Consider the following 24,781-nt stretch of genomic DNA (forward strand, 5'->3'; position numbering starts at 1 on the left):
GTGAAACCAGCCTCTTTGTGCCATCTGATCTTTGATGAACAGAACAAAAGCTTACAGTGGGAATAAGAATCCCTATTCAACAAATGGCGCTGGGAGAACTGGATAACCACATGTAAAAGACTGAAACTCGACCCACACCTTTCATCCCTTACAAAAATGGACTCAAGATGGATATGAGACTTAAGTCTAAGATAAGAAACGATAAAAATCTTGAGAGAAAGAGTGGGGAAAACTCTTGATGATGTTGGACTAGGGAAAGATTTTATGACCAAGTCTTCAGCAGCAGCAACAATTAACAAATGGGAGTTAATTAAGCTGAAAAGCTTCTGCACAGCTAAGGACACAAAAAGTAACACAAAAAGATAGCCTTCAGAATGGGAAAAGATACATATGGGATATCAATCTGACAAAGGGTTGAGAACTAGAATCTACAGGGAACTGAAATTAATCATCCAAAAAAAAAAAAAGAGTAAGCAATCTCTTCAACCATTCTCGAGAGATATGAACAGAACCTTCTCTGATGAAGACAGATGAGGCTAACAGACATGTGAAAAGAATGCTCATTGTTCCTGATCATCAGAGAAATGCAAATCAAAACCACCTGGGGATATCATCTATACCCAGTGAGAACAGCCCACATCACAAATCTCAAAGCTGCAGATGCTGGCATGGATCTAGAGAGATGGAACTGCTGGTAGAACAGCAAACTAACAGCCTTTTTGGAAGGAAGTATGGAGAATCTCAAAGAATGCAAATTAGCCCTCCCATTTGACCCTCAGTCCTATTACTGGGCATCTACCCAGAAGAAAAGCAATCCTCTTATCATAAGGACATGTGCACCTGACTGTTTGTCACAGCTCAGTTCATAATCACCAAAATATGGAAACAGCCTAAACTCCCACCAACCCAGGACTGGATTAACAAGCTGTAGTGTAAACCATGGAGTACTATTCAGCCACTAAAAAAGATGGAGACTTTACATCTTTTGTATTAACCTGGATGGAAGTGAAACACATTCTTCTTAGTAAAGCATCACAAGAATGGAGAATCAAGAATCCAAGTGCTTGATTCTAATATCAAGGCAGTAGATGAGCTAATGCAAGGTGGGGTGGGGCAGGGGAGGAAGGGAGCAGGGAGGGGGAGGCGGGGGGGGGATGCAGAGTGATGGTGTGTGGCACACCTCTTGGGGGTGGGACACAATTATAAGAGGGACTTTACCTAACAAACGCAATTGGTGTAACCTAATTCTTTGCACTGTCAATGTATCCCAAACAATAAAAAAAAAGAACAACAATAAAAAAAATTCCATAGTAAATAATTACTTCTTTTATGGAAATGAAAACTAATAAATAGATAAATAAGGTTCCTAGGGTAAGATTATTTCAGACCTGTCTTGAGATCTAACTATCTCAATGTCTTTAAATTTGCAGTATCTATGTGAACAAGTTCACTCAACATATTTTTTTTTGTCTGACCACAGCATGGTGTGCAAGAGAGAATACCGACTTGGAAGCCAGACAAACTAAGTGTAATATTGGCTGTGGTCCTTGATAGCTAGGAGGCTAGTTCTTATCCCCATTTTAATGCAGATGTCTTTGCTTTGTGGGGTTTCTATGAAAATGCATGCAAGACATTTAGAGAGCTTAAGCAGGAGGGTACTGAAGCCTGGCAGTTGGGTTCTCAGGTGAGGGAACTTGAATTCTATCCAGCAGGTGGAATGTGGCAAGAAATGCACCCTTGTACAGATTAGCCTGTAGACCCTGCCCTCTTGCTTAGCTCTATAAACACTGAACCCAGGGGCAGAAGGTATATGAAACAGTAGAAATCACTGTGTGCTAAAGCTTTTCACATGTTAGCCAAAAAGAAAAAAAAAGCAATTCCTTTGCCTGACTCTGGGCTCCAGAGAGGCTGAGCAAAGAGAAACTGATAGAATATAAAAGAAAAATATTTTGCCCTAATATTCTGTTCCCAATACCTACAGACTGTGTCGTATGTAGGTAGAAAAAATTATAAACATACGTCTATGGCTATTTTCATGTTATTTACTTTCTTCCGTGAGCGTATTTCCAATTTAATGAATAATTCAAACATTCATTGCAAATAAGGCTCCATTTCTATACTGTTTACATGTAAGATTTCTAGAAAATGCCTTAAGAATTATTTCCTTTTCAAAGCCAGCTTCGATTTTTGTCTCAAACTAAATAATCATATTCCAGTTATACGAAAGAATGATTAGTTTTTGTTCCACTGCCTGATTTCAGAAACAGTTCTTCAGTTTGTTCCCTCATTGGTTTTGGTTCGATTTGTTGATCCAGCAAAGTTTTGCTTTGTTTTGTTTTATTGTGTTTGCTGTTTCAAAAATATAATGCCCCAAAAAATTCTTCAGGATAGCAACAGTAGAATTCATTTTACTACAAATAGCCCTTCCGTAGAAGGCCCTGTTAAATTCCTGGAAAGGGACGGAGGGTCTCACGCTCCAGAATAAGGTGAACTGGGACAGTCGGGAAAGCGGGATAAGAAATAAGCCCCTTTCCTGTACGCAAGTCAAGCGGTTCACCTCTGTGAGGAAGACAGGTGGATGGTATCATCCCACACCCACATAAACAAACATACAAAGCCAAGGGAAGGTCAGTTTCATAAATATTTTTATCCAGAGACTAATTTCCACCTACAGTAAGAAGAAGCTATGCAGGACAAGCCATAGACATCACCAGAAACTCGTTTCTGTAAGAGGCTGAGACACTGAAATCTGATTTTCTCAGTATCTGGGGCTTCTGTCCCTTACCCTGAATGAAAAGTATATTTAGCCCAATTGGATGTGTCGGCTTTAGTCTTGAAACACGGAATTATCAGATTCGTGAATGATCTCAATTGAATCTTATATTTGAAGAAGCCTCTATCTGTGACATTAATCCAATGTGTTCTTTGTGATAGGAAAAAAAGAAAGAAAGAAACGAGGATGTGATACAGGGACTTGAAGCTAAGAATACAGATTTTGGTTAAAACCCTCGTTATTTCTCAGTCTACGTTTGGCCTTGCCTTTCCTTTCTCTTTAGGGCCTCAGAGTTAACACCCTGGTGAGGTGAGATCTGGAGTCACACCTGCCCTGTGGGTGTTCAGGACGCACATCTGTCTCCCATGGTTTCGTTGTCACATGTGTGGTGCTTTGTAATCTAGACACAGGGCCAAGACAGGACTCCTCCAAGCTGCCTCCCTCCTGCCGGTGATAACATCTGTAGTGCCATCGCTGGAGCTCAGGACGCGTGTCATCTCCTGCTAAGACACGGCTCTGTGCCCGGGAAGGCAGCATGCCAGCTTCCCTCAGTCCCCTCTTCTGTGCAGTTAGGAGGTGGCACCTGAGTGTCCAGATGTTGCTATCTGTGCTCTCTGAGGCTGAAGGGTCTGTGTTGCAGGAGAAGCATGATAATGATAGAAAAAAAATCCTTGTACACGGAAGGACGTGGACACTAAAAGTCCAGTTTGCCTGGACAAGTAATAACAACAGCGGCGTTTCAAAGATTTTCCCTTGAAGGCCAGGCACGGAGGCTCACACCTGTGATCCTAGCACTCTGGGAGGCGAGGGCAGGTGGATTGCCTGAGTTCACAGGTTTGAGACCAGCCTGAGCAAGAGCGAGACTCCATCTCTAAAAAAATAGCCAGGAGTTGTGACAGGCTTCTGTAGTCCCAGCTACTTGGGAGTCTGAAGCAAGAGAGTCACTTGAGCCCAAGAGCTGGAGGTTGTTGTGAGCTGTGATGCCACAGCACTCTACAGAGGGTGACAAAATGAAACTTTGTGTCAAAAAAAAAAAAAAGGTTTAAAAACCCAAGCCAGCAATGGATTTAACAAAACTGCACAAACTCCAGATCTGTGTGGTAGCTGCTCTGGAGTGAAACTGGACACCAACAGTTCTAAAGTTCGATTTCATAATTAAAATAAAGCCTGAACACTCCATGATTCTGCACCCAATGTATCGCATCATAATGCCGCCAAAATTAACAATGAGATGGTCAATTGTGGATTTGCAGGTAAATTAAAGACGTTACTAATAAAGAGAAGATATCTTTCAAGGTTTATTTTTTCCATAGATCAGTGTGGCTGATATACTTGTGTATCAATTTACATTCTCCAGTGGAACCTGTTATATGTTTTCAAATAACAAAATACTGTTAGTATTTTTTAAAATGCTGCCTCTTATTTCTGCCTCTTCTACTGTTCACTGGTCACCTCTCTACACCACAACATATGACACAGCGAGATACAGGCCTATAAATTAGATGCTTTCCAACGGCACTGACTTCATCCCTGCCTCCAGGAACAGTGTGAGAGATGGGAACGATTCTACTACTCTGTCCGTTTTTCTATGGGAAATAATTGGTCTTCACATTCTTGTCATTTTTTCCTTCAGAGTGATGTGATGACAAAAAAGAAATATGCAACATTTTCTCGAGTAAATGGAAGAGGGATTTGGATGGTGGGGGTTACAGGGCGGGAGGGGGCAGACCGTGTGTGACGCTCAGAGGAGGAGCCAGCCCCAGCGGAGCCGGCTGCACCTGTCGCTCTCCGCGTCTGTCTGGTCAGCAGACAAGCGTCTCTTTAGCAGTGCCTCCTCCAAATTGTTTCCGCGGTGATAATTTAGTGGAAATGTTGGATTTAGCTCAGTGACATGGCTTCCTTTTCTTTTTTAATTTTTTTTTTTTAATTTTAGTCTATTCAGAGCTCTTCCTAAATGCAATCTACAAGGGTTTGGGTGGAGTTTCTTTCAGTTGCTTGTTTGTTACTTTAGTTTGTTTGTGGGGTGGTGGGAACGTCAGGTGATGCTGGCACCAGGCACAGGGCTGAGGGGTAAAAGTGCCCAAGTGCTGCCAAGTATTCCCATGTGGGGTTCCTCTCTCCAGATGTTTAAAACTCCTTATCCTTATTTATGAAAGAGTGGAAATCTTTAGTCCTGAGACTGAAGAGAAAAAAAAAGAGCACTTCTGGATCCCGCAGTCAAAACTCACAAATTCCACACATTGCAACGTTTCGTGAGGCCTGCGTTCCTGCCCTCCCAGCGGCTGCAGGACGGCAGAGCAAAGCTGCTGGGCGCACCTGCTTCACGGCTCAGTCGACCTTCCTTCCCCTATGTCCTCCAGAATTCTGTCTTGTGGAAGAGACAAGCAAATGTGTGCCATTTTTAAACTCCACCCATAAATACTTGAGAGTGGAGGGGAAAAAATAGTCTCTTTGAATCAAAAGATGGAAATTTCTTTACACATTCACACAGTAGGCGAATGCCCACACAGAAGAAAGTTAGGTTCTCACACAGAGAAAGCTGGTGGCCGGGCGCGGTGGCTCACACCTGTAAGCCCTGCACTCCAGGGGACTGAGGCAGGAGGATTGTCTCAGCTTAGGAGTTCAAGACCAGCCCTGTCTCTCCTAAATATTGAAAAGTTAGCCAGGCGTGGTGGTGCTTGCCTCTAGTCCTAGCTACTCCGGAGGCTGAGGCAAGGGGTTTGCTTGAGCCTAGGAGTTTGTGGTTGCTGTGAGCTACAAGGCCATGGCACTCTCCCCAGGGTGACAGAGTCAGACTCCACTCCCCCACCAAAAAAGGAGAGAAAGTAAAATAAAATTTGCTTTATGGAATTTGCCATTTGCCGTTTTCAATGTGTTCCCTGGGTTTCCTCCTCTGTGGCATGTACGTGCGTTCACAGAGTCGAGGGCCCAGGATTCACGGGCCTCCTTGTGAATGCTGGTCCTTAGGGCTGCACCTGCCAGGCAGCCACATTAACCCCGCAGGGAACTGCTTTAAATGTGCTCCCTGTTCCTAATTCAAAGGTTGATTCTTCTATTATTAATTTAAAAATTATTTCATTTTAACCATTTTATTATTTCTGCACAACTTTGTGCTAATGAAATTCACATTATTATTTGGTCCATAATCAATAACCAAATATACTTGACTCCATGTATGTTCATGTCCTCCATGGCCCTGGCTTGAGATTCCTTGAAAGCTTCCCGAAGTTAAAAGCACAGGCTCTGGAGTGAGATGCCCGGATTTGAATCTTGGCTTTGGTCCTCACTGACTCCAACTATGTGGCCTTACATAAGTCATTAATGATCTCTAAGGCATCATTTCTTTACCTATAAAATGGGATACTATTAATTTCTAAGTCATAAAGTTATTTTAAGGATGGACATGAGAATATGGCGTTTAAAAACTCAGAGCAGTGAATGGCAGATGCTTTGCGGGATTAGCTAAAATCAGAGTTGACGTGTTGCCCCACTTCTGGAAAATCAAAAAAATGTGAGAACTGCGTTGAAGTATGATAGCGACTCACTTCCCAGGTAAGTCTGGCCCCTCTCGGCCACCCTGGTCAGCCTCTAGGTCCAGGGAGACGGCAGTTCAGGTGTTCTGTGAGTTGCTGTTCTCTCATGAGCCATCTGATAAAATTGTCAAATACTAGTTTTATTTTTCCTAGTTTCTCAGAATAATTAATACTTATGCTTTTTTAAACCATATATGTTTTAGTGAGGGGTTAATTTGATTTCATAAATCTTTTTTTTTTTTTAAATCCAATAGCCATTATTTCTGGATTCAGCCACACCTCTGTTTATTCTGTCCTGTGAACTTTACCAAACCTTTTTAAGTATATTTAGAGGTATTTTGAGACCACATTGATAAATATTAAGAAGTGTGTAAGTATGGGTTATCATTGTGGCTTTAAAATTATGCTCTTTACTTGAAATAATTCCCCTTTACCTACTTAATATTTAAATATTATAACAGTATACATGAATCGTATCAATTCTGTAAGGAGAACAGAGCTAGTTTTCCCAGTGTCCTCCCTTCTGTGTGTCTCTAACATGAGCCAGATGCCAAACGTTTGACTTCAAAATGATAGCAGAGGCCATTCTCTGATTGTGTTTTCAGCGTGCACCATTATTTTGTTTCTTTCTTCTATCTTTTCCTTTTTCTAGTCAATCTTTCTTTTTTTTTTTTTTTTGCACTATGCAAAGTCACTACACAGACTCAGAGAACATTTTTGAAATGGGACAGTGTCGATCACTGTAGTCAGGCACCCTGTGAAACAAATGACAAGTGATTTTCCTCAATTTCACCTCTCCCTTCTCATCTCTCCCCCCCACCCCCGGGCTCTTTCTTCTTTCTGCTCCAATCTCTGAACTTGTGTATGTGTATAGATCTAAATGTCACATATTTCACTCAGCAACTAGATTCAGGTTTCAGCTTTACAAAAGTTGGGTTCACAATTAAGAAGAAAGTCTCAATTTAAAAATATACTCTGTCGGGTGTCACCGATTTGCATATCTTTATTTGACACTGTTGAACTATTTTAATGTTTCCTTAATGTTACCAAGGTCATGAGGAAAGAACCTGGAATAAACTCGCAGGGGCCATGAAGAAATCAGCGAGGGTCTCCCTGGGTGTTTCACAGACCTGCTGTCTGTGATTACTTTTAAATATACCAACACCCAGAGGAGAAGGTAAGTCAGGAGCCCTGTGTTCAGTCTAAAGTGGCCCAGGGCGTATCTAAAATTGTAATATGGAAAAGTGGTATATCTTGATATAAAAAGACAGAAAAGTGATCCTGAAATAAAAATCTGGTTAATGGCCTTTTCACTAGAAAGACAATTTATGGATCCTTATTACTTCGGTGGACCTGGGGGTGATGAGCTGGGAGGTGCCAGTGTGAAGGGCTTGGCTTGGAGTAAAGTCTTCACAATGATGTTTGTGACTGGAAAAATGCTGTGACTGCATTAATGACATTTACAAATGGTGCTGTTCTCTCGTCATAGTAAAATCACCTCAAGATGTTATTTCATGCTTGGGGCAAAATCTGTCTAGATTTCTGTTCCCAAGACTGCGTTATAGACACTGTAATTGTAAAAAAATTTCCCAAAATAACTCAATGCATTGATAGAAAAAGAGGATCGGTGGAATTAATTCTTGACAAATTTGTCTAGAATGCAATTTAGAGAAAACGTATTTATTTTTCCAGAGGCACTTTTATGAGAGAGTAGTGTTTAGCAGAGAGTGAAATCCCTTAGGAGGAAATTTTTATTTAGCACAAACTAAAATGTACCATGTCTATTAAATCACCATAACCAGATGAAATTCCTCTCAGAATTACAGGAGAAAGTAAACTGTGTAATAAGCATGATATTAGCAATGAGACATTTGAATAAACAGAGGTTTTTAGTGATGTAAGCCTCTTAGGGAGGAAAGCTATACATTAAAACTAAATGCAGTGGTCTAATTGTGATTTTTTTCCTTTTTCAGTACTGAAACAGCAAATATTACTTCAGAAAATTACTCCTCCAAACCAATACACACAGCATGAGAAACCCAGGGGCATGTGGTGCCCCACTTCAGAAAGAGACCAGTGGGGCACACCTGGGGTGGGTTAGGGTATGGACCTATTTTATATATGGAACAGCACAGTTAACTTTATTAATAAAAAAGAGAAGGAATTCCCCAATGATTTAAACATTTTAGATTTTATGTGCATTTATTCTTTCTAGCTGGCCCTGAAAGGTCCGGCCGTCACCTGCAGTCCCACGTCTGGCGGGAGGTGGGACGGCAGTCTGGGACAGCAGAGTCTCAGCCAGCGTCCTTGAGTCCCTTCTCCCTTTCACCTCCTCACTCATTTCCTGCCAGGTGACCACTAATTTGGGTCATGAGCCATGACCAGGAACACAGAAGATGATGACCTTGCCCCTATCACTTAACTGAGGGTGACAGGTGTTCTCGCGGGCCCCGTGAGATCATGAGAGCATCACAGCAATATTTGAGGGGGACATCCGTGCTCCAGGTGTTCCAGGGCACCTGGGTGTCTCCATGAGCCCCAGTGAGCTACATTTGTACCTCGAGTTTCTGTGCCTGTGGAATTTAGGGGTCCAACTCTTGGGGTCCCCAAAATGGAGGGCTATGTCTGTGCACGCGTTCCCTTCTCCCATCTGGTCTCAGAAACTTGGCGTCTCTGCTCCCGACTGGCGTCTGCCCAGTCTGCCCATCATGAAGTGCACCCTGTTCTTTTGCAACTTTCTGATCCGACCTGGACTCTGCAGATTGTACCAGCTAATCTATTTTTCTCAGTTTCTAAGAGGGGTTGGCAAAGGGCCATACTTAGCCTCAGTTTATAAAACATTCCGATGTAAAGAAAGCCTGTTTTTTCTTCATCTGGTAAGGATGCATTTTGTGTATGTCCAAGTATGTCCATGTCAAAGTACATGTAGCTGTATGTACACACACAGACACAGAAAACGTCTGAAACCAATGAAGCAGACATTATGAGGATCAATTAAATAATTCTCATTATGAAGAAGTGAGGGAACATCTCATGATGTTTTCAAAATATAACAAAATGTATTCACATTCCAGAAGCACAATCCTTTAGAGGCGACTACCTCTGTGTTGGCAGAACATCAGATGACACAGCTAATTATGCAGTATATTACTCAACTGTATTTTTCAACGGAAGATTTCCAATCTCTTACTTTTAAGAGCTCTGCTTAATTATACGCATCACTCTTCATAGACACACGAAAAGCTTGGCAATGGACATCATTTCCCCATGGATATCAAGATACTATGTTATATACTTTCAATATGCATAATTTTTATTAAAGATAAACAATATCCTTAAACATTCATGCCTTCACGTTAATATGAAATAAAAAATAAACAACAAAAACAATCAAATGTCAAAGTAATCCAGGATTATTAATAAAAAATCATGTATTTTCAAAGCCCCGAAATTTCTATGGTATGTGTCTATTTACAGCCACTTGAACACAAAGAAATTATTTCTAAATGTGTCGTAAGGAAATTTTCTACTTTATTGCAGGAAAATACATAATTACATATCTTTCTGTCTGTACAGAGGTAAACAGATGTGCTGGGCACGTGAACTCTTTAATTTAGAAGTTGGCCTGAAAAGCTGTTTTAAAACGGCATGAGTCACTCACGCAGGTGCTCCTTCTGAGACACTGAGTATTGACAGGCACGTAATAAGCCACCCAGGATGACTTGGATTAAAGTAAGCCCTGGACAATAACAGACCTGCTTCGGTTCTTCTCATGCAGACATTCCTTTGTGTGAAGTTGACACTCTCCTCGTTACATTGTGTTCATAATTTGTGGCTACATGAAGGAGGGAACATGGAAAACTTTCTTAGGCTTTTGCCAGTGTGTAACTTACAAAATGTTTTATCTTTCAACTTTTTTTTTTGGACTGCTAATAGTTTATTTTATTGAATTGGTTAAGTTTATTAAGAACTCTATATTGCCTGAGATAAAGGAGTAAAACCAGATGCAGAAATTGCTTTGCCTTTGGGTGAAGCTTTTCCTTTGAGCCAGACTCAAGCAGGTGTGAGGGGGCTTTAGAAAGAAGAAAAACAGGCAGTGTGAACAAATCAAGTTCATTCTGGAATTGTTGGACATGAATCGAGACATTTAATCCTAATTTCCTAATAACAGGAGCAATGGAAAACTTCACATACAGTTGCTACTTGATATATCTCTGCTACTGGGACAGTCAAGTGGCATGTTAAGGAATCAGGAAAACAACTGAAAAAAAAATAAGTTTACAGTTATAAGTTACTTAACTCAGTCTGCGTCAAGAGATGTTACATTAAGTGATGCTCTCCAAGTTTAAAATTCAACACGTTTTTTAAAAGATTGAGTTATACAATAGCTTACATACTATATATATATATATATATACACATATATATATGCATATGTATACGTATGGTTTACATATCTGGATAAAAATGTATAATTGAAATTAATATTGAGAGTAGATTTATATATTCTGCATTATTGTTTCAGATTAGTGTTAAAACAGATAAATGTAATAGGTAATATTTTCAAAAGCCAAAAGTTAGGATGTAAAAAAATAACATTTTATATGGAATTTACAGTAAGAAATAAATTTTAATCTGGTAAAGCCTAGTTGTATTCAGCCATTGGGTGTGTGTACAATTCAGTTTTGTCCCATTTCACCATCTTCCCCGAACGATGTCTCTGTCTGCGGTGTTGTGTGACCCCAAAGCACTGGGGAAAAGATACTGGGACCAAGTCACTGTCTCCCTTCTGAGCAGACTGGGATGGAGCTCCTTGCATCTGTGTGTCTGATCTTTTATCCTCAGCTCCAGACCTACTCAGAGGGGCCCAATCTCTGTGTCAGCACCACACAGGGTACCCTTCCCCCCTTGGGGGGGAACACTGATCTGGAGTCATAGAAGTATTTGAACTGAACATGCCCCATTATTCCATTGTTGCGACACAATCCCAGCTACAAGGAGATGTCCTTTCCATGAGGATGGCCACCTCCCAGGGCTTCACTCAGCCTGCTCTGCTCTCGGATATCCCAGTCTCTCTCTTGGGTCTTCTGTCTACATCAGTTCTCCCAGGACCATGATGACATCCTGCCACCAAAAGTGTCCCCTTCCCTCGAGCCAGTTAGCCTTTTCAAGCCGGCTGAAAATCTCTCTTAATGAATATCTGAATATCTCTCTTAATGGTTGCTTTCCTCCATAAAATAAAAGGCAGAAAGACAGATATCTAATAGTATGGAATGTCTAAGCCCACATTAAAATTCTTCTCTAATAAAGAAAAGCCTCCCATACCTAAAAACAACCGTGGATGAACTCCAGAACACAATATTGAATGACTTTTACAAATAATAAAGTTGTTTTATGGAGAAAACACTAGCCCGATAACCCTACACTTGACATCTGAAAGTGCAGAATACCTTCTAGTTTCAACCATCCAGTGCATGGACACGTCATTCAGAATTTAATCTCAGCCTTCCTTCTTAGCTACAAGATTGTGTTATTTTCTATTACAAAATAGTTCCTTTTCTTTACAGGTAGTTTTTATTTCTTTTAATCAAATTACATCTTCTGGTGGCTTGGGAAAACACATTAAAAAACTAATACATAACCTTTTAAATGTTTGAGCTGTTCCCAGATCTCCAAGTTGATCACTTTCTCCCCAGATTGTGGCACTGTTATTACTTTTTTTTTGAAAACACTCAATTGGAAGTTAGGATGTGTTGGGAGTATCATGTCATAGTTTGTCGAAGTACTCAAAGGTTATCAATAACCTATACACCCCAACATCCACATACTCTTCCCGCCCACAAAACTGAACAATGATAGGAGGCAGGACTGAGGGTACAAAACACCTCTGTGGATTATCCCGACGTATTTACTTCTGGAATATTCCTATTTATTTCCTATCCTTTGCTTGACAGGAAGATTTTTTGAAAGCAGAACATGGGTTAACCATGAATATGTTAATACTCTGAATAACTAAAACATTAATTCTGATTGCTTTAATGCTGTTTTTCTAACTAAAAATATGGTGAAATTCAGGCTATTGGGCTGCTACAGAAGTAATGGAACTCAAAATAATATTATCCACAAAATGGATAGTTTTGAAAAACAATAAGCCTGATATTTTATTCCGTGGTATGGAAACTTTTCCAAATAATACAGTGTGGGGTCAAAACTTGACCATGGTAGGGAGAGATGGATGGAGTCCCAAAAACCTAAGCAGGTAGTTAGGTTGCTGGGACTAAGTGCCGCCCTGGATAGTATCGTGCTGGGAAAAATAAATAAATAAATAAATAATAAATAACCTCTTTTTGAGGAAATTAATTTCATTGGTAAGCCATCGAATGAATTATTCTCTGAGATTATTTCTATTCCTAATTGTTAATCGATTCTCACGCCTTAGAGCAGGCCAAGCCTTTTCTAAGTGGGATTATGAAGATGTTCCTATCGGCAATGGAAGGAACACAATGATTAAAGTACAGACTGTTAATATAGATTTGGCAACGTTTGTCTTTAGAGAGAAATTCTTTAAAGTGATTACATTTTCTGGAAAAAGACTTGACTTAGTGATTTTTCTCCCAATTTACTTAAAATATGCATTTGACATTTTAACTAAACTGGAGTTGTAAAGATATTTGATATTTCCAGACAACCAGCGTACAGGCTGCGCAGTAGGCCCGGGGTGTGGTTCTGAAGTGCACCTCAGTCTAGGCCCAGGGTGTGGTTCTGAAGTGCACCTCGGTCTACGCGGTGACGGCTCCCGGACTAACACACGTGGAATGAACTCCTCTATGCCGGTCTTCTGTTACGACTTAGCTTTTCATTGAATTTTATTTTGGGTTTTTCCTTCAGCAATTACCACTCTGACAGTAAAGATTATCACACTGCTATTGGTGCTTTGGACATCTTGAATGATAGCATAGTGCAAACTATTGTGAATCTATTTCTAGGTGCAATTCATCCTGGTAATTTCTTGAGGGATGGAAGAAGGACAAAGTTGTTCAATTTTGAAACTCGTGCTTCTGCGGAATGAGCACACCCCTGGAATATTGAAGGGCTGCCAGAAATCGTTCCTACTTTGCCTACCAGTCACTCACGTGTGACAGGTGCATTCTCTCCTTTGCCAATATCGCTCCACGTGAGGGGAACCGCTTTCTCCCAGTAGAAAATATCGTAAATGAGACTCTACAGGACAGCAGAGATGCAACTTAAAAAGCATACACAGACAGAGGCCTGTTCAGGGTGATAATTAGCTATAATTTTTTTAACTAAAAATAAAATTGATGTCTTGTCACTGTTCTCATCCAAACCTCCTTCCTGGCCATTCTCTCTTTCTCCTGAAAATGATTTAACTAGGTCCTGGGGATGAAAACTTAACACTTTGAATAAGGGTAACAGGGTTGCTTTCCATGGTGACAGCCCTGTCCTGGAGGTAGAGCAGACCTCTGGGTGAACAGACCCCTTTCATGCCTTGCTGTCAGGACCAGCTGCTGCCCCTATCGGTCAGAATAGTTAGTAACACGTCATACTTGCTGAATCTATTTAGACAAAATTGGGGGAATGAATAAAACCAAGATCAGAAAGATAAATATTTGTGGCTGAATTTGGACTTCAGTTATTATGGCACAGTTTAAATAATTCTAACACCTAACTATTCTATCAGAAATATGAATTTTCCAAGTCTCAGAATATGATGAAATGGGTCAAATGTTCCCGTGTTTTAGTGTAGTGATACCAGGCTTGATAGGGAAACATGGAGTTTTCTTTCTTTCATTGGCTTAGTACTTTATTAATCCCTGGATAAGCTATAATGAGAAATACGGTGGCTGACAAAGATAGAAGGATACAAAGAGGGCAGCAAGATGAGAATTAGAGAAATACCTACAGGTGGAATCTGGAATAAAGCCATTGTGAAGGGAGGGGATGGAAGGGGGGAGGAGGGGTGGAGGGAGGGGGATCAGTGGGACCACACCTATGGTGCATCCTATAAGGGTACACGTGAATCTTTCTAAATGTAGAATATAAATGTCTTCAGACAATAACTAAGAAAATGACATGAAGGCTATGTTAACCAGTTGGATGAAAGGATTTCAAATTTTATATAAAAACAGCACACTGTACCCCATGACAGTATTAATGTACACAGCTATGATTTAATAAAAAAAAAAAAAGGAAAAAAAGTGTATTCAATGCTTAGGAAAGAACAGAAATTTGGCTCTAGATATTCTTAGGCAATACTAAGAGGAAAATACGACCAACCTCATGGTCTGCTGGCCCCCTGCAGTCCTCAATGGCATGTTTGCCAAACCACCAAAGAGCGAGTTTCACCAGCTGTTCTTACAAAGCTCCTTACTTTTGGAGAGCGTGATGAAGCAATGGCTGTAAACGTTTTAATCATGAACTGAGCTCTTGAAATTTCTTCAGGCTCATTTATATAAATTCATCCTTCTCCATCCAATCAGTGTTGGAGTCCATCTTTCTGCACTCAAATATAAATGAGTCCATTTCATTCCTGGTATTTAGAAAACTGTCAGATGTAAAACATACAGGCATGTTTCACCTACACTTGTGAATGCTGAACTGCCCCCACCTGCTGACCAGTCACAGAACATTGTTCTCAGAACACTTAGAATCTTCCTACTTATTCTTGAGCTAATGGAGTTCTGCCATGTTCCTTCATAATCACAACTCTTTATAAAAGTTATTAAATAAAAAGAATATGAAATTGTATTTATGTAAAAGTGGTAACACAATATTTTATACCTAAACATATATTGAAAACTTTGAAATGGGCAGTTACTAGGTGAAATAATCAACATTTTTGTTAAACTTATCTTTGGAATGTTTTATTATTTTTTTGTTCGTATGCTAAATTGGTTCTTTTAATCATTGTTAATATTTTTTGCATGCCTCTCTATCTCAACCTTTTTAATGTATTTTTATTAAACTATTTAATGTCAGATATTGATTCATATGTAGTTATAAAAATTATACAGAGAGATCCTATGAACCATTTACAGTTTTCCCAATGGTGACACTTTTCAAAACTATTGTATAGTAACAGTATCAGGATGTTGATATGATACAGTGAAGATATAAAATAGTTTGGCAATGCCTGTGGCTCAAAGGAGTAGAGCATAGGCCCCATATGCCGTAGGTGGTGGGTTCAAACCCAGCCCCAGCCAAAAACTGCAAAAGAAAGAAAATATATTAAAAAAAAGAAAGAAAGAAAATATATAAAATATTTTTAAAAATGTAAAATATTTTCTTTCTTTTTTTTTTTTTACACAGAGCCTCAAGCTTTCCCCCTGGGTAGAGTGCCATGGCTTCACTGCTCACAGCAACCTCCAACTCCTGGGCTCAAGCGAGTCTCCTGCCTCAGCCTCCCAAGTAGCTGGGACCACAGGCACCTGCCACAACGCCTGGCTATTTTTTGGTTGCAGCCATTATTGTTGTTTGGTGGGCCTGGGCTGGATTCAAACCCGTCACCTTAGGTGCATGTGGCTGGCGCCTTAGCCGCTTGAGCCACAGGCACCGAGCCATAAAATATTTTCAATCATCATAAGAGTTTCTGTAGTAAATACTAAGACCAATTGCTGAATAGCATGGTAATATCAAGTTTAATTTTTAAAGAAAATGTTAAACATTTCCTGGGTGACTGTATAATTTTAAATTTCCACTACCAATAGATGAGCAGTCAATTTTCTCTACATTCTAGTTGACATTTTATTTTTATTTTTATTTTAGCCATTCTAATAGGTGTGTAGGGTAGTGATATCTCTCTCTGGGATTTATTTGCATTTCCCTAATGTAGATTAATGTTAAACACTTTTTATGTGCTTATTTGTCATCTGCATATACATTATTTAGGCAATAAGACATTAGGCATTTTATATGAATTTTATTTTATTTCAATTAATATGAAAGCACAAATGGTTAGGTTCCAATGTTTGTGTTTGGTTGTGAGGTCCCTGTTGAAGCTTCATCCTGCGCCCAGGTGGGGGGCCATGCACCTTGACATCATGCTTATTATGTGGGAGCACCCCAACCCCTCCTTCCTTCCCAACATCTCAGTCCTCCCCAATGCCCCCCACTTGAATTAAATTAGGTTTTTCTTTAGTGTAATCATGTATTAGTTTGTCTAATGGCTTCATATTAGAATTGAGTACATAGATACTTGCTTTTCCATTACTGTGATACTTCACTGAAGAGAATGTTCTCCAACTCTGTCTAGATTAATATGAAAAATGTAAAGTCTCCATATATATTTTTTTTGGGGGGGGGGCAGGGCTGGTTTGAACCCACCACATCTGGTATATGGGGATGGTGCCCTACTCCTCTGAGCCACAAGCGCCACCCTAGTCTCCACTGTCGCGACCCCTCGGGCTCCTGTGGTCCTGGTCACGGTTAGCACAGGAAGGAACCAGGCGAGAAGCTGATTAGAAGTACAAGCTTGTGGAAGGCGGGCTAGCCCTTACTTTCCGGGTAGCCCCGATCAACCTCCGCACTAGCCTTTTATTGAAAGGGAATGATCCAGGTGAGGGGAGAAATTAACAACGACTACGGGCTGAGGGCACGGGCTCCTCCCACAAGGAACTCCTGTGGAGGAAAAGCCCGAGGTCCACGCCTCAGCTGCAGGTCATCTTGCTTGGATGTTGGCGTCTCCTACACTCCATATTTTTTATTGCTGAATAGTATTCCATGGTATACATATACCATAGTTTATTAATCCATTCATGAGTTGATGGGCTCTTTCCACATCCTGGTGATTATAAATTGAGCTCTGATAAATAATCTAGTGAAAATTAATAAATCTGGTAGCATTTGAGTTTTTTGCATATATACTTAGAATGGAAATGTCCTCTTGTTTTGTCTCCTTGACCATTAGTGACCGTCTTTGTGTTCCTTACTTTCTTTACTTTTGTTGCTTTAAATTTACTTTTGTTATTTAAATCTGCAAATAAAAGTGACCCCCCTCCTTTCTTCTGTTTTATATTTGCCTGGAATATTATTTTCTAACCCATCACCCTAAGTTTTTTTGTCCTTGGAGGTTAGATGTGTTTCCTGAAGATAGCTGTAGATGGCTTGTGCTTTTTATCCAGTCGGTCAGCCTGTGCCTCTTCAGTGGGGAATTCAAGCTATTCACATTTATTGAGAGAATTGATGAGTATGGTGGAATTCTGTTCATCTTACTTTGTGAAAGTCCATTGCTTAGTTTTATCTTCTGTGTTAACATAGAAACCAGGTTTTGTCCTTTCATTGCTGATCTATGTTGATGGTCAGTGTGGAGAATATGTCCAAGTATTTCCTGAAGAACTGGTCTTGTTGTGGTGAATTACCTCAGTATTTACTAATAAGTAAATTTTTGATATCTCTGCTGAGATTAAAGGTTAGTTTATCAGGATACAGAATCCTGGTATAAAAATCGTTTTGTTTAAGAAGTTTATAGGTAGGTGGCCATTCTCTTCTGGCTTGAAAAGTTTCAGCTAAAAAGTGCATTGCCACTGTGATGGGTTCTGCCCCATAGGCTAACTGGCACTTACTCCTGGTTTGCTTGCCACCGTGATGGGTTCTGCCCCATAGGCTAACTGGCGCTTACTCCTGGTTTGCTTGCCACCGTGATGGGTTCTGCCCCATAGGCTAACTGGCGCTTACTCCTGGCTTGCTTGCATTTTTTTTCTTTCCTCTTGACCTTCAACAGTTCATTACACTGTGAGTAGGAGATGCAGTGTTGTGACAAGCCGGGGTTCAATATCCGTCTAAAAGGAGTGTGTCAGAATCTTTGGTGATGCTTTAAAATGTTCCTTTACGGTCTCCTCCAGTAGGGCTTCAGTTCCTGTGGGTTATTCTTTCTCCCTTGAGGATACCTATAATTTGTATGTTTGAATGATTCATGAAGTCGCATGATTCTCTGAGAGATGGCTCTGCTTTTGCTGTCTTCTTTTCTGCCTCTTTAAATGCCTGAGTTACCTTATCCTCTAGCTCTGAGATTCTTTCTTCTCCATTGCCTGGTCTGTTTTTTATTCTTTCTACTGAATCTTTAAGTTCCCTGAGTGACTCCGTTCACTCTTTAAGCTCTGATATATGTCTAATTTCATGATGTCTCATGACATCAATAAATGGGTCAATTTCTAGATTTCTTTTTCAGAGTTTTCCACTTGTCTTTCAATGACCTTGATTGACTTTCCCATCCCTCCTCTAAATTCCCTTTCTATCATTTGCATAATTTCTTTATAGGTGAGATCCTTTCTATGGCAGCTGCCTCATGATCCCTTGTGGAGAGTGAAACTCTTCTAGTTTTTCATGTTACCAGAATTTCTGCTCCTCCTTATGTGTGTTTTCTTCTTGTTCTTTTCTTACCCTGTTTTTCCTCTTTCTTCCTCCTTCTCCTTAAATTTCCTTGTCTCTGTGCTTGGCTGTTGGAGTGACCTCCTCCCAGGCTCCTAGAAACTACCACTGTCTCACTGTGCCTCCGTAACGATGCTTCTGGGTGGGACAATCCAGCCAGCGGTGGCTGGAATCCACTCTCCCTGATTTCACCAACAGAAGCCAGTGCTGATATGTGTCTGGTCCTCAATCTTGCCTCCTTTCACCCAATCAATATCCTCCTTATGATTTTAAGTTTTTTCTAAATGAATTTTTGTATTTTATTACTGTTGAATTTTGACAAACCACATATCTGAATAAATCAAGAGTGTAGAATGTACAGTGGTCTTTCAAAATTTCAGGAGGCAAAAACACTCAACATTAGGAATTAAACTAAAAAAGACAATAAGAGGTTAATTACACAAATTGTACATACCTAAATTTGGCAACTAGAGATGATGTGGGCACTTCCTTAAAAAGTAGTGATGCTGGCATGGATGCCGAGAGAAAGAGATGCTTATACACTATTGATGGGACTGCAGGTCAGTTCAACCCCTATGGAATACAATATGGAAATACCTCTGAGAACTAAAAGGAGACCTAACATTCAATTCAGAAACGCCACTACCAGGTATCTGTCTTTTATAAGGCTACATGAACAAACAAGTGCCCGTCAACTCATGAGTGGATTAATAAAATGTGACAGGATGGAGTAATGCCTTTTGTAGCAATTTGGAAGAAACGGGAGATGATTATCCTAAATGAGGTACCTCTAGACTGGAAAAAGAAATATCACATGTACTACGTCATATGTTGTAACTTACTGATGGGCACACAGGTACATAGAGGAAGGAAGAAGACAGAAATCAAGTGAGGGGAGAAGACAGAGGGGAAGGGGAAATGCCCACCTAAGTGCACGATAACCACTATTTGAGGGATGGCCACTCTTCTATCCCTGACACGAATCAGGCATGAGAAACATCTGTATCCCCTTAATATTTTGAATAATAATAATAAAGAAAATACCAAGGAATCTAAAAAAACTCATAGAGCTAATATATGAGATCGAGTGTACCAGATAAACAATGAACATAGAAAAATCAATAAAAAGTTAAGTTCATGACTTCCATGGTGATTTTTCTTATTTCTTGCCTTCTGTTTGCTTTAGGTTGATTTTGTTCATTTGTTCTTTTTTTCTAGGTTCTTTGGGTAGAACCTAAGAAGTTTTCTTTTTTTTAATGTATGTTTTTCATGCATCTAATTACCCTCTCCACACTTCTTAGCTGAGTCTTCAAAATTGTAATAGGTTGTGTTTTCATTTTCATTCAATTTATGCACATTTTTATTACCCTCAAGACTCCCTTTTGGATACATGGATTATTTACAGCTGGGCTGATTTGTTTTCAAATAATTGGACATTTTCATATTAATTTCCTCCTATTGATTTCTAGTTTGATTCCATTGTGGTCAGAAAATATACTCTGCGTGATTTCAATTCTTTTAAATGTTGAGGGTTGTTTTCTGTTATAGGATATAGAATGTCTTGATATGTGTTTTGTGGCACTTGAAAAAATGTTTATTCAGCTCCTGGTGAGTGGAGTATCATAAATATTGACCAAACCCTACTGCCTGACGGTGAGTGTGAGCTCCATATTCTTGCTGGTTTTCAGTTACAGGGGGATCTAACTCAGTTTCCTTAGCAGAAGCAACCTGAGTTCTGAGTTCTTTCTTATGTTGCATCAGATAACAGTTGAACAACACAGCCAAATATCCCCCGGCACACGACAAAGAGCGGTTTCCTTCCTTACTTTTCAGCCATTTAGTTCTTCATGGGGATGGACTACCTGGGAGTTGTTTGGCTTGACATCCAAGGGAAGAATGCCACTTTGAGGGGATCAAACGACATAAAAGGGTAGAGAGCAGATAGGGTAGTTCATGGAGCTGAGTGTAATTTGGGGAAAGGTGAGCATCCTCGCAGAGCTGTGCATTGTACCAGAGAGACAAGGGGATGAGCTGAAAGGCAGGGATGAAAGAGGAGACGCCCCAGGAAGGGGAGAAAGGACAAGCCAGCCTCCGCACCTCAGGAGCGTGTGGGTTTTATGACACAAAAATACAAGCTCTTTACTGGAATTTGAGGCTTCTAGGGCCTCTTATTTTGGGAGTCCTATCATAAATCCAGAGCAATCTCAGTATTCATTTGCCCTCTCGACAGCTTGAGACCTCTTGCCCCCGTTCTTTGCTATGTTAGCCTTACTTTCCCCAACGGACTGTTCTGAATCCACATGGAAAACACTGCCTCACAGATACAATGGAATTAGCCAGCGAGATGGTGTTGTGATGCGTCTTGTTGGTGCTCACTGCTATTTATACACACGCACACACAGGTGCATGCACACTCACATACACACATACACACTTTGTTCATATATAGATTGATTACAAAGTGAGTTTAAAGTTGACTTACAGGAAATTGTGGTTTGTTGGCAGACTACGGCCATCTAAAACCAATGAATTAGTAATAGTTTTTTAGATAAAATGAAATGTAGAGGGCGGTGCCTGTGGCTCAAAGGAGTAGGGCTCCGGCCCCGTATGCCAGAGGTGGTGGGTTCAAACCCAGCCCTGGCCAAAAACTGCAAAAAAAAAAAAAAAAAAAAAAGAAAAGAAAAAAAGAAAAGAAATGTAGAAAAACTTAAGCTGTTTAACACACACTATTTGTACTAAAAACATAATAAAAGTAATGATAACACTCAGAGAATTATTCTGTTACTTAAATATAACTTTGTTTTTGCTTTTTAGCTACTTGGTTCTGTCATTTTATTAATCTATTAGTGTTTCATTAACTGGGCATAGTAAGCCACATTGATTAGGTCCCACACATTGATCTGCAGCCCTTAGCGGTTACGGTGATGTTTAATGCCGCCCAGTAACGTCCATTCAATTGATTCTTTGGCATTATAGCTTGTGCTCATGCTACGTGAAGCCACATACTTGTAAACAAACCTATTCACCTTGGAAAAATGGGTTCAAATGTGAGTTGATGGAGCTTCTCTTTGACTTTTGGAAATGCTATTATTTTTTATGGTATTGTGCCTATCACTGTGTTAGCTCATGCATTCAGAGTTTTGATTTTATCTTCATTAAAAGTTTTACAAATATCCCCACATAAGGACAGGGGGAAAACATTTCTTAGGTTCCAAAAACTTTGTCTTGAAAACAAACATCAAGATCAATTCATCAGTCACTGCTACAGTTCTTTTAGGGTTGATATCATCAATAAGCACCATTTGATATGAGATCTGACAATCCCCTACCTAATAACTTAGAAGGAAATGGAATAAATTCCAAAGCAGAGGCAAAATCACACTGTTTTGTGTAGTATGAATAAGAATGACTTTGAAAGGCTGTATTCTTCCTCCATATGCTTAGTTTAAGACAATGACGTGTTGGATAATTCCTGTAGGACGGAATTTCCTCAAATGTTATTTAAATGAACAAACTCTGATCCTTGAAAAAGCTTAATTTCATTTACATACCAAAGCACAATGTATGACTATACTCAGTAAAATTGTTATTGGCATACCAGAAATAAATATGCCATACTTAAAGGGATTGTTCAATGATTCTATCAAATAAGCTTAACAAATTCATGCTGTTTAACTCTGTTCGTATCTTTTTCAAATTTAGGCTATCGGGATTTCAGCTGCCTTCCTCGATAGTGAGCACAGGATCTATCCTCACTCTGTGGTTCACGACAGACTTCGCTGTGAGCGCCCAAGGTTTTAAAGCACTCTATGAAGGTAGGAGATTGCCTGCATTGTTGACACGTATTCACTGCCCAGTGGCCTCACGTCTGCTGCGTTGGATTAAGATGCAGTGCCGTGTCCGAGGTGGTTTCATGGTGCTGGCATGCGGCCTTTGTGTACTATGTTGAAAATTGGATAATACTATTTCTTGAAATCACAGAATTTTCCAGCACAAAACACATTGATAGTTTTCTTTTATTTGGTTAGAGCTTTCTTGGTTGGAATTTCTTTGTGTGAACTTGCAGTGGAGACGTTTTGAAAACTTTGATTACAAACTAGTAGCTTTCTTAGGTGGTGAATTCATTTTTAATGTAGAAGAGTTTTATTAAAATTTTTGTTGGGCAATAATACTGCTCGTCAGTGCTTACATAAAAGAAATTTCATTACTTGAGGTTTTGTTGTCAAAGCTGAAAACTTTAATTAATTGAGAAGATTAATTTGCTTTAACTGTTGTTTGATCATGTGAGGTGCAGGGATTCTCTGTTATGTGTTTCCACATCTTCAGATTTTGTGTGTAGATTACCTTTGGGGTATTACTATCATTATTAAGCCGCTTGTTGGCAGAATTTTAAAGAATAAAACAGACAAAACTTTGGTAGAGGAAATGATCTTCTCAAGCACTAGATGTTAAGAAATTGAATGTTAATACTTTAGATGCTTTGGTGTGTTTAATTTATTCTTGATTCACAAAGAGATTTTAAATTATCTTTCCCATATAATGCAAGAGCTATTGTATTTAACACAAATAAACTCTGGTCCCTGTGAATTAAAATAAAATAAAAATCTTATGACTATAGATACAGACCACCTCTCATTTACACAAATAAACTTTTGTACCTGTAGATTAAAATGAAATAAAAATCTCATGGCCATAGAAGCAGACCACCTCCCTTTTATAGAATGACTTTGCAAACTTTGGTCCTCATACCCACTTAAGTCATATGTACATACTCTCATTGGAAAACTCAGTGCATTGGGGCAAAACTTGTTTTTTTTTTTTTTTTTTTTTTTTGTAGGAAGTTAACATGTGCATGTGGTTAGTGCAACTAAATTTAGTAGTAATAATCAGAAAATAAGAGTAGACCAATCTCTTTTTACAGATGTATAAACAGTTTGATTTACGCTTTTAAAGTTATGAGTGGAATGATGCAAGGATTGTAAACTGCTTTGACCCTTTCAGGATACTGCATGGGTACATAGTTAAATGAAGTTAAAGTATATTACTGACAATTAAGGAATATTTAAATCTTTGGAAAGTAGCAGGTTAATTTAAGATCGAAAGGTGCCATGGGCTTTCAAAATTGACTATACTTGGGCAGCGTCTGTGGCTGAAAGGAGTAGGGCGCTGGCCCCATATACCAGACAAGATGGGTTCAAACCCAGCCCCAGCCAAAAACTGCAAAAAAAAAGAATTGACTATACTTATATACTATATTCTCTGATAAACCCTCAATTCACATAATTTATTTTGGCATAACAGTACAAAAGTTTCTCTAAAGCCATCCAAACTAGCTGCTTGTGGAGCATGCTTTGTTCAAAACACATGTAGGATACTTTCTTAGAAGACGGATAATGCTTTTACATTTTAGAAACTCAGCAATGTTATTGCCCTTTCTGACAAACTGATAGCCGAATACCACATTTTTCTGGATTCTCTGAGATTCATGTTATAGAAACTGTGGCCATTAGTGATTGCTAAGTGAATAATTCTATCAAAACTTTCTGGGCTATTGTTGGTTTTACTAGTTATCATGATGATATAATTAAAAATATGGGTGAAATTTTCCCTGTTAGAAAAATATTTTGGTGTTATTCATAAGACCAGCTGGGAAAATGACTAGAAAAATGAATAGGGCCATAAGTTAAGTTAAATGTGTTTTTGTTTTTTTTTTAAATGGATATGCGGATAAGCTTTTTGTGAAATTTAGATGTTAAGTGGTGATATTATAATATAGTTTGATATTTACAAATAAATATCAGCCTTTATTTTGAAAAAGGATAAAAACTCAATAAATAGCTGTCTTGTTAAAATTTCACCCAATATTTAATATCTATATTTTAAAAGTGTTTTTTAATTAGTTTATTGGTCTCCTGGGAGCATGAATGTATATATATCTAGAGAAAAAAACTAAAGTCTAACTGGGAGATTAAAAATTAGAAAACTTATCTGTAGGAGAGTAAAGATGTTATCACAAACACTAGTTACTTCATCTACAGTCCTCCTGATTCTCATTGTGAATTTAGATACCTGTAACTTACCATGGCAATGT

General features: G+C 39.3%; 1 protein-coding gene across 1 annotated transcript in view; it reads left to right on the forward strand.

Annotated features, from left to right (window-relative positions):
- The window catches only part of CSMD1 (CUB and Sushi multiple domains 1), a 1,810,668-nt gene that overhangs the window by 522,412 nt on the left and 1,263,475 nt on the right, over nucleotides 1-24,781 (forward strand). The window contains exon 3 of the mRNA XM_023517585.1: nucleotides 22,393-22,505. Within this exon, the coding sequence (XP_023373353.1) occupies nucleotides 22,393-22,505 (113 nt within the window). The remainder of the gene's footprint in view (nucleotides 1-22,392; nucleotides 22,506-24,781) is intronic.

Source organism: Otolemur garnettii, unplaced genomic scaffold (assembly GCF_000181295.1).
Source record: "Otolemur garnettii isolate 467f Iridium unplaced genomic scaffold, OtoGar3 scaffold00114, whole genome shotgun sequence".
Classification (NCBI taxonomy): domain Eukaryota; kingdom Metazoa; phylum Chordata; class Mammalia; order Primates; family Galagidae; genus Otolemur; species Otolemur garnettii.